Raw genomic sequence first — 13,495 nt, 5'->3', positions numbered from 1 at the left:
TCAAATAAAATCTTAAAAAAAAAAAAATGCTTGGGCTATTTCTGGCCTTTTACTTTCATAGAAATTTTAATATCAGCCTGTCAGAAGTTCTCCAAAAAAATTTTGGGGGGATTTTGATTAGTAGTGTTTTGAATCTCTAGATTAATTTGTCGAAAAGTTGTCTTTATAATTATGGCTTTTCTAATCAACTTCCAAACTTCTTTAATGTCTTCTAATTAAATGTTTTAAGATTTTTCATCATAAAGGTCTTGTATATCTTTTGGTAATTTTATTGTTAGATACTTCTTTATAATACTATTATTTTATAAGTTCTAGTTTCAAAGGTATCTTTGGCATGTAGAAATAGTTGACGTTTATATATTAATTTTAAATCCAACCACTTTGGTAAACTCTTACTAACTTATGTACACAATCATATTATCTGTGAATCAGTTTAGTTTGTGTCTTCATTTATAATACTTATGCTTAACATATTTCTTGCCATTACTAATGTCCTGGCTGGGACACTAGGATAATGTTCACTAGAAGTGCTGAAGCTCGGGGTGCCTGGGTGGCTCAGTTGTTAGGCATCTGACTCTTGATTCCAGCTCAGGTCATGATCTCAGGGTTGTGAGATCTAGCCCTGCATCGGGCTCTGTGCTTAGGATCCTTCCCCAACCTTGTGCTCTCTTGCTCTCAAAAAAAAAAAAAAAAAAAAGTGCTGAAGATCAAGACATCCAGACATCCTTGTTCTGCATTCTCTCTGTGGGAAAACTTTCAGTATTTCACAATTTAGTATCATGTTTGCCATACATTTTGTAGATACCTATATCAGATTAAGGAATTTCTCTTTTTTTCCCCTAGTATAGAGGGATTTTTTTTTTTAAATGAATGGATGTTAAGTTTTTAATGTTGGTCTTTCTGGGTCTATTGAGATAATTTATGATTTTTCCCCTTTAATCTGTTAATGTGGTGAATTCTATAAATGGATTTTACTAACTAAAAACAGCTTTATTTTTCTGTAGTAACTCCAATTTAGTCATCATGTTATCATTTTATATAGTGCTGCATTTGGTTTGCCAATATTTTTAAAATATTGTTTTTATGTTTATTGCTGAACTTGGTTTATAATTTTCTGTTCTTATTCTTTTAGCCAGATTTTATTACTAAGGTTATGCTAGTCTAATAATATATATTGAGGATTGTCCCCTTGTTTTCTGTTTATTTGAAATAGAACCACTTTGGAAGTTAGTAGACCTTGTCATTTAAAGCCATCTGCGCCTGGTATTTTATTTTTTGGAATTTTAAAAAACATTCTTCAGTTTCTTCATAAGGTAGCTTTTAAATTTTTTCTTGAGCCAGTTATTTGTAAGTTAAATTTTTCCATTTTTGCTTAAATTTTAAACATATTAATGTAAAGTTTCCAGTGTCTGTATTGGCCTGTTCCTGTGTGCAAACAGTTATGCCAGTGACCTATAATAAGAAATATTTGTCTCTTATTCTGTGGATCGTTCTGAGACACTTCTTTGGGCCATGGGTCAGCTGGAGCAGCTCTTATTTTTGCTGTACATTGCAGCTGTATCAAGATGCATGTCCATTAAGGGAGACTTTGCTCAGTGTGCTAAGAGGGGTGGCTTTGTTACTTGTCTCATTTTAGGCCAGAGGGACAGTGGCTACCTTTGGGTTTTATTCTCTTGGGAGTAACACCTGTACACGTACATCTCAAGCTTCTGATTGTATCACATTTACTAAAATCCTATTGACCAAAGCAAATTACAATTACATGGCCAAACCTAAGGTTAAGGTAGGGGAATACATGCTGCTTATCTCCCATCAGGCTGTAACAAGACTGTGCATATTTAATACTACAGGATAGTAAAGAAGTGGGATTACTATTTCAGTATACCACAGATACACAGATCTTAAGGTTTTTTTTTTTTTTTTTTTTGTAGGCTCTAGTGATCTCTTCTTTTTTTTCTTTTTTGAAGTTGGTAAATTATCCTTTCTTTCCTGATCTCTTTTTTAAAACCTATGTTTTCCAGAGAAACCTCTGGAAAATTTATCAATTTATTAATCTTTTCAAAGTATCCACCTTTGTTCTTTATGATCCGTATTTTGTGTATATTTTTCATTTCATACCTTTCAGTCTTTAGTTCATTCAGTGGTGGGATGCAATGATCTGTATATGCCCAGTATGTGAAATTTTTCTAACAATGTTCAGATCTTCTATGTGGTGTTTTTTTGTTGTTGTTGTTTGTTTTGCTTGATCATTTTTAATCAGTTAACAATAAATATTATACTGTCTTACACTGTTTGACTATTTTCAGTTTCTTCTTCTAGATCTAACAATTTTTTATTTTGAGGCTATCTTGATTCTTTTTTTTTTTTTTTTTTTTTTTTAAAGATTTTATTTATTTATTTGACAGAGAGAGACATAGCGAGAGAGGGAACACAAGCAAGGGGAATCGGAGAGGGAGAAGCAGGCTTCCCGCTGAGCAGGGAGCCTGATGCGGGGCTTGATCCCAGGACCCTGGGATCATGACCTGAGCCGAAGGCAGACGCTTAACGACTGAGCCACCCAGGCGCCCCGAGGCTATCTTGATTCTTAAGTGCATAAAATTCCAGTTTTATCTCTCCTTGGTGAATTGAACTTTTCATCATCGACCTCTAAATCTCTAGTAATATATATATATTTTTTAAAGTCGGTTCCATGCCCAGTGTGGAGCCCAGTACAGGGCTTGAACTCATGACCCTGAGATCAAGACCTGAGCTGAGATCAAGATTTGGATGCTTAACCGACTAAGCCACCCAGGCGCCCCAATACTTTTGATTTTTTAAAGTCTCTTTTATCTGATGTTAATAGAGCTATATCTGCTTATATGTTTTTTCCTATTTTGTCTGTTATATTCATTCTTTACATATTTGTTTATACATATTCTTTTACTTTGTCTTTCTGCACATTTTAGATGAATATCATGTAAACAGTATTAAGTTGGATCTTTAAAAATGTAGTCTGGCAAATTTGCCATTTGCAACATGGATGGATCTAGAGGGTATAATGCTAAGTGAAATAGAGAAAGACAAATACCTTATGATTTCACTCATATGTTAAGAAACAAAACAAACGAACAAAGGAAAAAAAAGACAAAAAAGCAGATTGAAACATAGATAATAAACTGGTGATTGCCAGAGGGAGGGTGGGTGGGGGAATGGTGAAATAAGTAAAGAGGATTAAGAGTACATTTATCATGATAAGCAATGAGTAATGTGTACAATTGTTGAATCACTATACTGTACACGTGAAACTAATATAACACTGACTATACAGGAATTATAATTTTAAAAACATAAATAAACTTTAAAAAAATAAGAATTATTGAATCATTATATTTTATACCTGAAACTACTGTAACACTGTATGTTAATTATACTTGAATTAAAAAAAAAATCCACTCTAGCAATTTTGTTTTTTAAATTGACCATTCTGTTTGTTTTATAATTACTGATACGTTTGCACTTAAACCTGGCATAATATTTGTACTGTTTTGCCATCTATTTTTAATGTTTCATTTTTTTTCTTTTCTGTTTTGCTTTTCTTTAGATTGATAATTTTTTAAGTTAGTTTAATTCCCTTTACTTGTTTGGAAACTATACCTTCCTTTTTAGTTGTTACATTAAACATAAACAGAAATAATATATATCCTTAATTTATATTAATAAATACCTTCTCTTTTTCTGGGCAATATAAGGACTTCCGTTTACCTTTCCCATCTTTTCATTCTCTATATGTATTAAACTTCACAAAAACATTGCTTCATATAGTCAAGGTACATTTAGAAATACCTGTATATTTATTACCTTTTTTTTTTCACTCTTCATATTTTCTAATTCCTTTTGTCTGAACACCCTTTGGAATTTTCTTTGAGTAGATCTACAGACCCTTTTATGTATCTAAAAAATGTTTTATTTTACCTTCATTCTTAAATGATATTATTCGTGGTTATAGAATTCTAGCTTGGTATAATTACTTACAGTTCTGTGAAGATAATATTCTGTTGTCTTTTGGCTTTGGTTGTTGTGGAGAAGCCAGCTATTAATCAGTATGTTGCTCCTTTGAAGGTAATGTGTTTCTTTTTAATCTTTCTCCAGTTTTGATTTCATTTGTCGAAGTATGATTTCCTCATTTTCTTATGGGCTTCTTGAATCTGTGGAATAATATCTTTGATTAGTTATAGGGGATTCTAAGCTATTATCTCTTTAGATATAGCTTCACCTTTCTTCATGGGACTCTGGATGTGTATTGAATCTTCTCCCTCTGCCTTGTAGCCTTATTCTTCATTTTCTACATTTTTGACCCTCTTTGCTGCTTTCTTGATTGTTTTTATGATTTGTATTTTAGCATATTCTTATGCTATATCAGTTTTTCATTAAACCTATCCTTCAAGACCTTGATTTTAGTTATTTTGACTTCTTAGTACTCGTCTTTCTTACTGGTTCTTTTTAAAATCTGACATTTTTTTTCTTTAGTGTTTCCAATTGTCTGTCAGTTTTCAAGCTTGGCTTTTATTTCTTGGACACTAAAAAACTATTGAACATAGTTGTTCTACATTCTTGTGTTTGATAATTCCAATATCTGAAATCTTTAGGATCTGTTTCTATTTCTTTTTTTCTGCTAAATTTTGTTCATGGTGCCCTGTTTCTTTGTATGCCAGTTTTGTGTGCTTGACCATGTATTTGAAAAATTATGGGAGTGATTTGACAAAAGCTTTCCTTTCCTTTTCCCATATATGGACTAGAATTTATCATAAAAAGTAAATGAAAGCTCATCGTATGTATGAGCCAGGAGTGCTTCTATTAAAATTTTGTTTATACTGTTAAAATTATACATGAATATATGTTCCCAAAATTTAGAGAGTTCATCTTTTCTTGTTTATCTACTTCATGCATAATTCATTAAGAGACTATAAAGCAATATTTTATTTATTTACTTTTTAAAGATTTATTTATTTGAGAGAGAGAGAGCTCGTGCATGCACACGCTGGGGAGGGGCAGAGGGAGAGAATCTCAAGCAGACTCCTTGCCAAGTGTGTAGCCCAATGCGGGGCTCAGTCTCACAACCTTGAGATCATGGCCTGAGCCAAAACCAAGAGTTGGATGCTCAACTGACTGGGTTAACCAGGCGCCCCTATAAAGCAATACTTAAAAATAATTTTTTTCAGGTGAAATACTTCATCAGTCCCTTGTGAAATAATCACAAATGATTTAAGGTTATCTAATTTTGTAATCCTTAACAAGTAGAATGATTGGGATAGTTATTCTTAGCTTTATGAACTCAATTCTTTTTAGTAATTTAATTAATTTATTCAACTATTGTATTGGGGAAAAATTTTCAGTTATATATTGATTAAGATGTAAGGATTTATCTGTAGGTATAATAAGGAATGTAGGTAGATACATGGTATCTTGACCAGTTTTACTTCCAGGTAGTCAACATAAGATGTATTAACTTCCTTATGGAATAATTGCCAAAAGCCTCCTGAAGGAAGCAGCTGAGGAAAACCAGAAATGTGAATCCATCAAGGAGATGATCCAGAAGTAAAAGGTTCAAATTCTAGTGGTATAATATCATAGTGTTTTTGAGCTATTATATCAAATCTAGGACTTAGGATGGTTGTTTGTTTAGTGGCTCTTAACTCTGACTTCATGCTGTTTATCTTCTGGAGAGATTTTAGAAACGTATATTATTGGGGCGCCTGGGTGGTTCAGTCGTTAAGCGTCTGCCTTCCGCTCAGGTCATGATCCCAGTGTCCTGGGATCAAGCCCCGCATCGGGCTCCCTGCTCAGCGGGAAGCCTGCTTCTCTCTCTCCCTCTCCCACTACCCCTGCTTGTGTTCCCTCTTCGCTGTGTCTTTCTGCGTCAAAAAAATAAATAAAATACTAAAAAAAAAAAAAAAGAAATGTATATTATTGCCTAGGTTAACCCCTAGGTGATTCCAATATGCAGCAAGGTTTAAGAACCACTCCTTTGGTATACCATTTTGAGGAGGAGTTTAATGAACTAGTATTGCAATAATTTTTAAGCTGTATGTTCTTTCGAGATATCACAGTGGTTGCTTCCTGAAGGAGGCAGACTGGGCAGTGTTAACCCCTTCTTCAGGCATAGCAGTTTTTCTGTTTTATATGCTAGGATTCCATTTAACATTTCATTTGTTAAAAGAGTTTCCTTGGTTAAAAAATTCCGATTTCCCTTGGCTCAGAGGTAAAATGGTTCTTAGATTCTACTTAGATTTTCAGTAATATGGCAGACTAGATAACTTGAAAACACTTTTGAATCAAAACACCTTTTTATATCAGGTTAGTTTGCCAGAAACTAAAGGGAATGCCACAGGGCAAAAACAAAGAAATCTGAAAGCTATTGGTGTCTGTCTGAACGGACTTTGGAGGTGCCCTGAAAGAATTTGCCTGTGGAGGTAATATATTAATTAGCCTATATTGCTAAAACTTAGTGGCTTAAACAGTTTTTTTATTTTGCCGATAGTTCTTTGATTCGGTAATTTGGGCTAGGCTCAGCTGGGCAGTTCTCATCTTAGCTGGACTCAGTTCATCAGCTGATTATCTGGCTAGGGGCTGGGTAGTTTGGCATGGTCATAGCTGGGACAGCTTGTCTCTGCTCCAAGTTATATGTCATCCTTTACACGCTAATTTTGGATTAGTCTCAAGATAGTAGAACAGAGTTCTAAAGAGAGAGAGGGAAAGAATGCAAAGCCACTTGTAAGGCGTAATGTCAGATCAGATACACTGTCATTTCTGCTGCATTCTGTATTCAGAGCAAGCCACAGGTTAGAGCCCAGGTTTAAGACATGGAGAAATAGATTCCCCATCTTTTTTTTTTTTTGTAAAGATTTTATTTATTTATTTGACAGAGCATAAGCGGGGCGGGGCAGGGGCGGGGTGGGAAGCAGCAGGCAGAGGGAGAGGGAGAAGCAGGGTCCCGCTCAGGGGGCTCTATCCCAGGACCCTGGGATCATGACCTGAGCCGAAAGCAGACACTTAGCTGACTGAGCCACCCAGGTGCCCCAATAGATTCCCCATCTTGATGGAAACAGCTGCAGAAGTCATATTGTAAGCATAATGGGTATAGAGAGAGGAATAATTTTGGCTCTTTTGATAAACAATATACCATAGAGGGCAAAGGAGTTTAGGAGAGGAGATGAGACCTAAGAACTGATAGAAGCATTAGTGAGGCCTGAGAAACCATCTCCTCCCAATAAAACCACATCATGGAAAGAGTTCACCATGAAATACTCCCTTGCTAGCATAAGGAGACTTTTCTGTCCTTGGTCTAGTTTCGGGTTTGAATCTCCTCTGAGAATCTGTAACCACAGGACTACTGTAAGGTTTGGGGCTTGTCAAAGTCACCCTGGGTTGGTGTTTATGTATTAAATTTCACAATGTATAATGGGTTTTAAATGAAAAACAGGGTGGCAGATTTGGGGTAAAAAAAACTTCTAGAAATGGGATAAAAATTTCATCATTGAAATTTAAAATAAAGTGGGTAATTAAAACAGCAGGTTAGACACACTGCTAAAAAGAAAAGTATGATTTGAAAAACAGATCGAGAGAAATTACCCACAAAGGGGCATGGATATAAAAGAGAGATTAAAAGACAGGTAGGATATATTGGGAAGTTGCAACATTTGTATAATACTATCAAGGAGAAAATAATTGAATAAATGTGAGAGAGACAGTATTTATAGAAATAACACTTAAGAATTTGCCGGACTTGATTGAAGCCATAAAACCTGAGATTGAGGAACACAAGGCCTGAGCTGGATAATCATCTTTAACCCAAACATATAAGGTTCCGAAACATACAGTGGTGAAACATCAGAGGGAGTTGCATAGGTTCACTGATTAGTGGGTTTTTTCAGCTTCAGTTCTGCAGTTTCTTAGATTTGCTTCCACTCTGCTACCTCCAAAGGAGTCTGGGTGCATAGATACAAGGATCAGTTTCTTTAGAAGAAAGGAAACATTGTTTCATTTTATGTATTTATGCATTGTTTTATTATACACACACACACACACCCCCCTCAATCTTCTGATTGGAACTGGATTACTTGCCCAGTTCTTACTGTAAAACTTTTGATTGGTGTCCAAAGGTGGGTCATCATAGATCCTTTAGGCTAGAATGTTACAGGGAAGGGAAGGGGAGAACTTGGACAGTATAGTTAGATGCTACCTCTTGTGCTGAATCATCTCTTATAAGGGATTCCACTGTAGATCTGGGCCTTTCTAAATTTGGACATTTGTGGAAATTTTCTGGGTAGAGAATTCATTCAGTGCAGAGTAAGACTTTTAATAACTAATTTGTACAGAACATTTTAGAACTATAATGGTTTTGTTAATGTATTTTTGAAGAGAGAAATTATCAGTTAATATTTGTGTGCTTTTCTAAATGTAAATTATTTGGAAGGTAACAAAGTCTGAGATTTTCTATCATTTTACTCTAGGCAGCACACTTCTGCTTTTGTTCCTTCATCAGGACGAATTTATTCTTTTGGACTTGGTGGTAATGGGCAGCTAGGAACTGGTTCAACAAGCAACAGGAAAAGTCCTTTCACTGTGAAAGGAAATTGGTTCCCTTATAATGGGCAGTGTCCACCAGATACTGGTAAGTTTTGTTATATTAAAGCTTTGCTATGCACGTTAAAGTTGTTAAAATGTTGCTCTTAAATGATGAAGTTTTCTATGTTTGAAATGAAACAATTCCAAAATAAGTTGTTTAATGAAAATACCAAGATACAGAATAGTGTATACATTTGCTTAGTTTGTTTATACTTCCTTATTTATGCATAAGCAAACTCATGGTAAAGTAGTAATGGTTTCAGAGGGCTGAGCGTATGGGAACTGGGTGGTGGCTCGATGCCAGTGGGCAGGAGTATTTTTGTTTTGTGTGAAATACACATAACAAAATTTATGAACTTAACCATTTAAGGTGTACAATTCAGTAGTGCTCAGTACATTCACATTGTTGCACAACCAGTCTCCAGAACTCTTTTCATCTTACAAAACTAGAACTCTGTATTCATTAAACAGCAACTCTGCATTCACTCCTCCCACGGCTGGCAAACACCATTCTACATTTGTTCTCTATGTATTTGACTTGGCTCTGGGTACTCATGTAAGTGGAATCATATAGTATTTGTCTTTTTGTGACTGACTGACTTCATAAATTTAGCGTAATGTCCTTAAGGTTTATCCATGTTGTAGCATGTGTTAGGATTTCCTTCCTTGTTAAGGCTGAATAACATTTTATTGTACATACATACATTTTGTTTATCTGCTCACCTGTTGGTGGACACTTGGTTTGTTTCCACCTTTTGTGACTGTTGTGAATCATGTAAACATGGGTGTACAGATATCTCTTGAAGACGCTGCTTTCATTTATTTGGGTATATACAGGACTTTAAAATATATGACAATTTCTTTCCTTTTGAAATTCGAATCATGAATATATTACCTATTTAAAGTATTAAATTTTTAAAATTTGCTTTCACATCCCTACTGCTTTAGCCACATCTGTGATTTATTTTTATTTTCTAGTATTTTTTCAGTAGATCTGGTTATTTTTTCATTGGTATTAATTTACTAAGGAGTTTGAAATATTTGAATGCTGTTTTCTCATTTACTTTTTTAACATGCTGCAACTAAAATATACTTTTTGGGGCGCCTGGGTGACTCATTCAGTTAAGTGTCTGCCTTCCGGCTCAGATCATGATCCTGGAGTCCCACGACTGAGCCTTGCATCAGGCTCCCTGCTCAGCAGAGAGCGGGCTTCTCTCTCTGCCCCCACCCCACTTGTGTTCTCTCGCTCTCTCTCAAATAAATAAAATCTTTTTTTAAAAAAGATAAAATATGCTTTTAAAAATATATTTCCTTTATCATCCTGAACTATTCCTCAGAATTTTCTTCTTCTTCTTCATTTTACTGTGTCTGATTTCCTTAGGGGTTTTTCTTTGAATTGTGAGGACTGGGGTCTGTCAAGATTTTATTCAGTGATGAGCATACTATGAAGGTTGATATTTGAAAAGGTCCATAACTTTTTATGAATGACCTTGAAGATTTTTTTATTTTTTTGGTAACTAAAAAGGCTATTCTCAGTTATGCTTTTATTTAGCAAAGGTCAGCAGATGATACTATTTTTTCTTGTTTTTGTTTCATTTTGTATTTAGTATATGCCTTCATTTTCTTCCAGTCACTCTTAGGTTTAGAACATGCATTTATTTTAGTAATACTGTTCTTGTGTACTTAGTGGCATGTTGGTATTTTATTATATTAGTTTCTTCCATGAAGAGCACTGTTAATAACATAACAAAGAGATTTTGTAATTTATTTATTTATTTTTTTAGATTTTATTTATTTGATAGAGAGAGACACAGTGAGAGAGGGAACACAAGCAAGGGGAGTGAAAGAGGGAGAAGCAGGCTTCCTGCCAAGCAGGGAGCCCGATGCGGGGCTCGATCCCAGGATTCCGGGATCATGACCTGAGCTGAAGGCAGACGCTTAACGACTGAGCCACCCAGGCGCCCCAAGCGATTTTGTAATTTAAAGCAGCACGAATATTGTAAAGAATCATGTATTTCTGTTTGTAAAGTTTGGTCACTTAGGGGTGCATTTTGTTACCCTTGAAACTGTACCTTGAGATTATTTGCTTTCAAATGGGAAAGGAGATGGAATTTTAAAATTAGTTGTTTGGCTACAATTTAGTTTCATCAGAAGTTTGTCGATTCACAGCAGCCAAAAGGTGTGAACAACTCGAGTGTCCCATCAACAGATGAATGGATAAAAAAATGTGGTATGTGCATGTAATTGAAAATTAGCCATAAAAAGTAATAAAATTTTGATACATGGTACAACATGGATGAACCTTGCAAATATTATGCTAAGTCAAAAGAGCTAGACACAAAAGGACAATATATCATAGGACTGCTCTTATATGAGGTACCTAGAACAGTCAAATGTATAGAGACAGAAAGAATAGTGGTTACCAGGGACTTGGGGAAGGGGAGAACAGAGGAGTTGTATAATGGGTACAGAATTTCTGATTGGATCTTTAGGTCTAAAATGAGTCTGTTATAGGCAGCACGTAGATGGGTCTTGGTTTTTTATCCATTCTGATACGCTATGTCTTTTGATTAGAGCATTTAGTCCATTTACATTCAGAGTCATCATTGAAAGATACGAATTTAGTGCCATTGTGTTACCTATAAAGTTGGTGTTTCTGATGATGTTCTTCGTTCCTTTCTAGTTTTTGTTGCTTTTGGTTTTTTCCCCAGAGTCTCCCTTAATATTTCTTGCAAGGCTGGTTTAGTGGTCAATGAACTCCTTTAGTTTTTGTTTGTCTGGGAAACTCTTCATCTCTCCTCCTATTCTGAATGACAGCCTTGCAGAATAAAGCATTCTTGGCTGCATGCTTTTCCCGTTCAGCACTTTAAATATATCCTGTCATTCTCTTCTGGCCTGCCAGGTTACTGTGGACAAATCTGCTGTGATCCTGATCTGTCTTCCCTTGTAGGTTAAGGACTTTTTTTTCCCTTGCTGCTTTCAGGATTCTTTCCTTGTCTGTGTATTTTGTGAATTTGACTGTGATATCTCTGGTGATGGCTGGCTTTTGTTGAATTTAATGAGAGTTCTCCATGCTTCTTGGATTTTAATGTCTGTGTCCTTCCCAGATTACTTAAGGGGAAATGTTCAGCTATAATTTGCTTAAATAAACCTTCTGCCTCTTTTTCTCTCTCTTCATCGTTCTGGGACTCCTATGATATGAATGTTATTAACGTTTATAAGTCACAGAGTTCCCTAAGTCTACCTTTGTGATCCATCATCTTTGTTTCCCTCTTCTTTTCAGCTTTATTATTTTCCATAATTTTATTTTCAGTATCACTGATTCCTCTGCTTGGTCTATCCTCATTGTTACAGCATCCATTTGGGTTTGCATCTCATTTATAGCATTTTTAATTTCAGCTTGACTAGCTTTTAGCTCTTTTATCTCTGCAGTAAAGGATTCTCTAGTGTCTTCTATGCTTTTTTCAAGTCCAGCTAATATCCTTATAATTGTTGTTTTAAATTCTAGTTCAGACATCTTACTTATATTTGTATTGATTAAATCCCTGGTCATCATTTCTTCCTGTTCTTCCTTTTGGGATGAATAAATAAAATAAATTAAAATAAATAAAGCAAAATAAAACAAAAATTTTAAATTTAAAAAAATAAAAGAAGCTAGGTGTGTTTTGGTCTGCTTGTTAAGAGAAGCTTGATACAGATAGAAAATTAAAAATTAAAAAATACATAATTTAAAAAATAAAAGAATTGCTCTTTCTGTATCCAAAAAAACAAAACCAGTATCACCTTGGGTGCCTGGGTGGCTCAGATGGTTGGGCGTCTGCCTTCGGCTCAGGTCATGATCCCAGGGTCCTGGGATCGAGTCCCGCATCAGGCTCCCTGCTCCTTGGGAGCCTGCTTCTCCCTCTGCCTCTCTCTCTCTCATGAATAAATAAATAAAATCGTTAAAAAAAAAAAAAAAAAAACCAGTATCACCTCTACCAAATGCACTCCCAGCAGGGGGAACCGTTTCTCCCTGTGCAACCCAGGAGATCCTCAGACTACTCTGCCTGCTCCCGTGGCCCCGGCTGCTTCCCTCCCGGAGCGCTGCCAGGCAACCCTGGCTATGGCACTGACCTCCAAAACTTCAAACTCTGCGCTCTGCTGTTTATAAAAAACTGGCAGTATTGAAACCCTCTCCTTATTTCTAGTCAGTGGTTTTGGGGAACATTTCTCTTGTACAGTCCTCTGTGTGTTTTCACTCCTTTCCCCCCCCCAAACTCTTTCTCTCTCCCCTTGTCTCTCACTACCCACTCCACCACTAGGGCTCCCTGCCCTATGCCGTGCCAGGGGCCTTTTTCTCCCATGAATCAACTCTCCACAGTTCCTACCTTCCATTGGTCATTTTTTCTGTTTATAGATGTGCAGTAAAATGGGAAATTTTATGTATATTTTACCACAAATTATATATATGTGTGTGTCATATATATAATGGTTGATAATTATTTTGCACTATATTAAGGCTGTGTAGGATAAAAACTAGTTAAATGTGAATTTAAATTTTTTTAAGTTTTATTTATTTCAGAGAGAGAGAGAGTATGGGGAGAAGCAGAGGGAAAGAGTCTTCAAACAGACTCCCTGCTGAGCACGGAGCCTGACACAGGGGTTGATCTCATGACCCATGAGATCATGACATAAGCCGAAACCAAGAGAGTCAGATATTCAACCAACTGAGCCACCCAGGTGCCCCATTTAAATGTGAATTTAATTAGCTCAGTCCCTTCAGAGGTGAAGCCCATGGCCCCCACCATAAATCACGTTGTTAGCATAAACTATCTGATGTGGCCTCAAGGTCACAGGTAAACAAAAACATTCTTAACAGGATACTCCAGACTTTGGGATTATGCCCTTGGAG

At 35.8% G+C, this 13,495-nt stretch overlaps 1 protein-coding gene across 5 annotated transcripts in view; it reads left to right on the top strand.

Annotated features, from left to right (window-relative positions):
* Positions 1 to 13,495, top strand: part of HERC4 (HECT and RLD domain containing E3 ubiquitin protein ligase 4) — a 138,243-nt gene that overhangs the window by 53,288 nt on the left and 71,460 nt on the right. For all 5 annotated transcript variants that reach the window (XM_032423959.1, XM_032423958.1, XM_032423961.1 and 2 more), the window contains one exon: positions 8,490 to 8,650. In XM_032423959.1, the coding sequence (XP_032279850.1) occupies positions 8,490 to 8,650 (161 nt within the window). The remainder of the gene's footprint in view (positions 1 to 8,489; positions 8,651 to 13,495) is intronic.

This window comes from Phoca vitulina, unplaced genomic scaffold (genome assembly GCF_004348235.1).
Source record: "Phoca vitulina isolate PV1807 unplaced genomic scaffold, GSC_HSeal_1.0 scaffold29, whole genome shotgun sequence".
In the NCBI taxonomy this organism is placed as follows: domain Eukaryota; kingdom Metazoa; phylum Chordata; class Mammalia; order Carnivora; family Phocidae; genus Phoca; species Phoca vitulina.
This window is presented reverse-complemented; position numbering and strand designations above follow the sequence as displayed.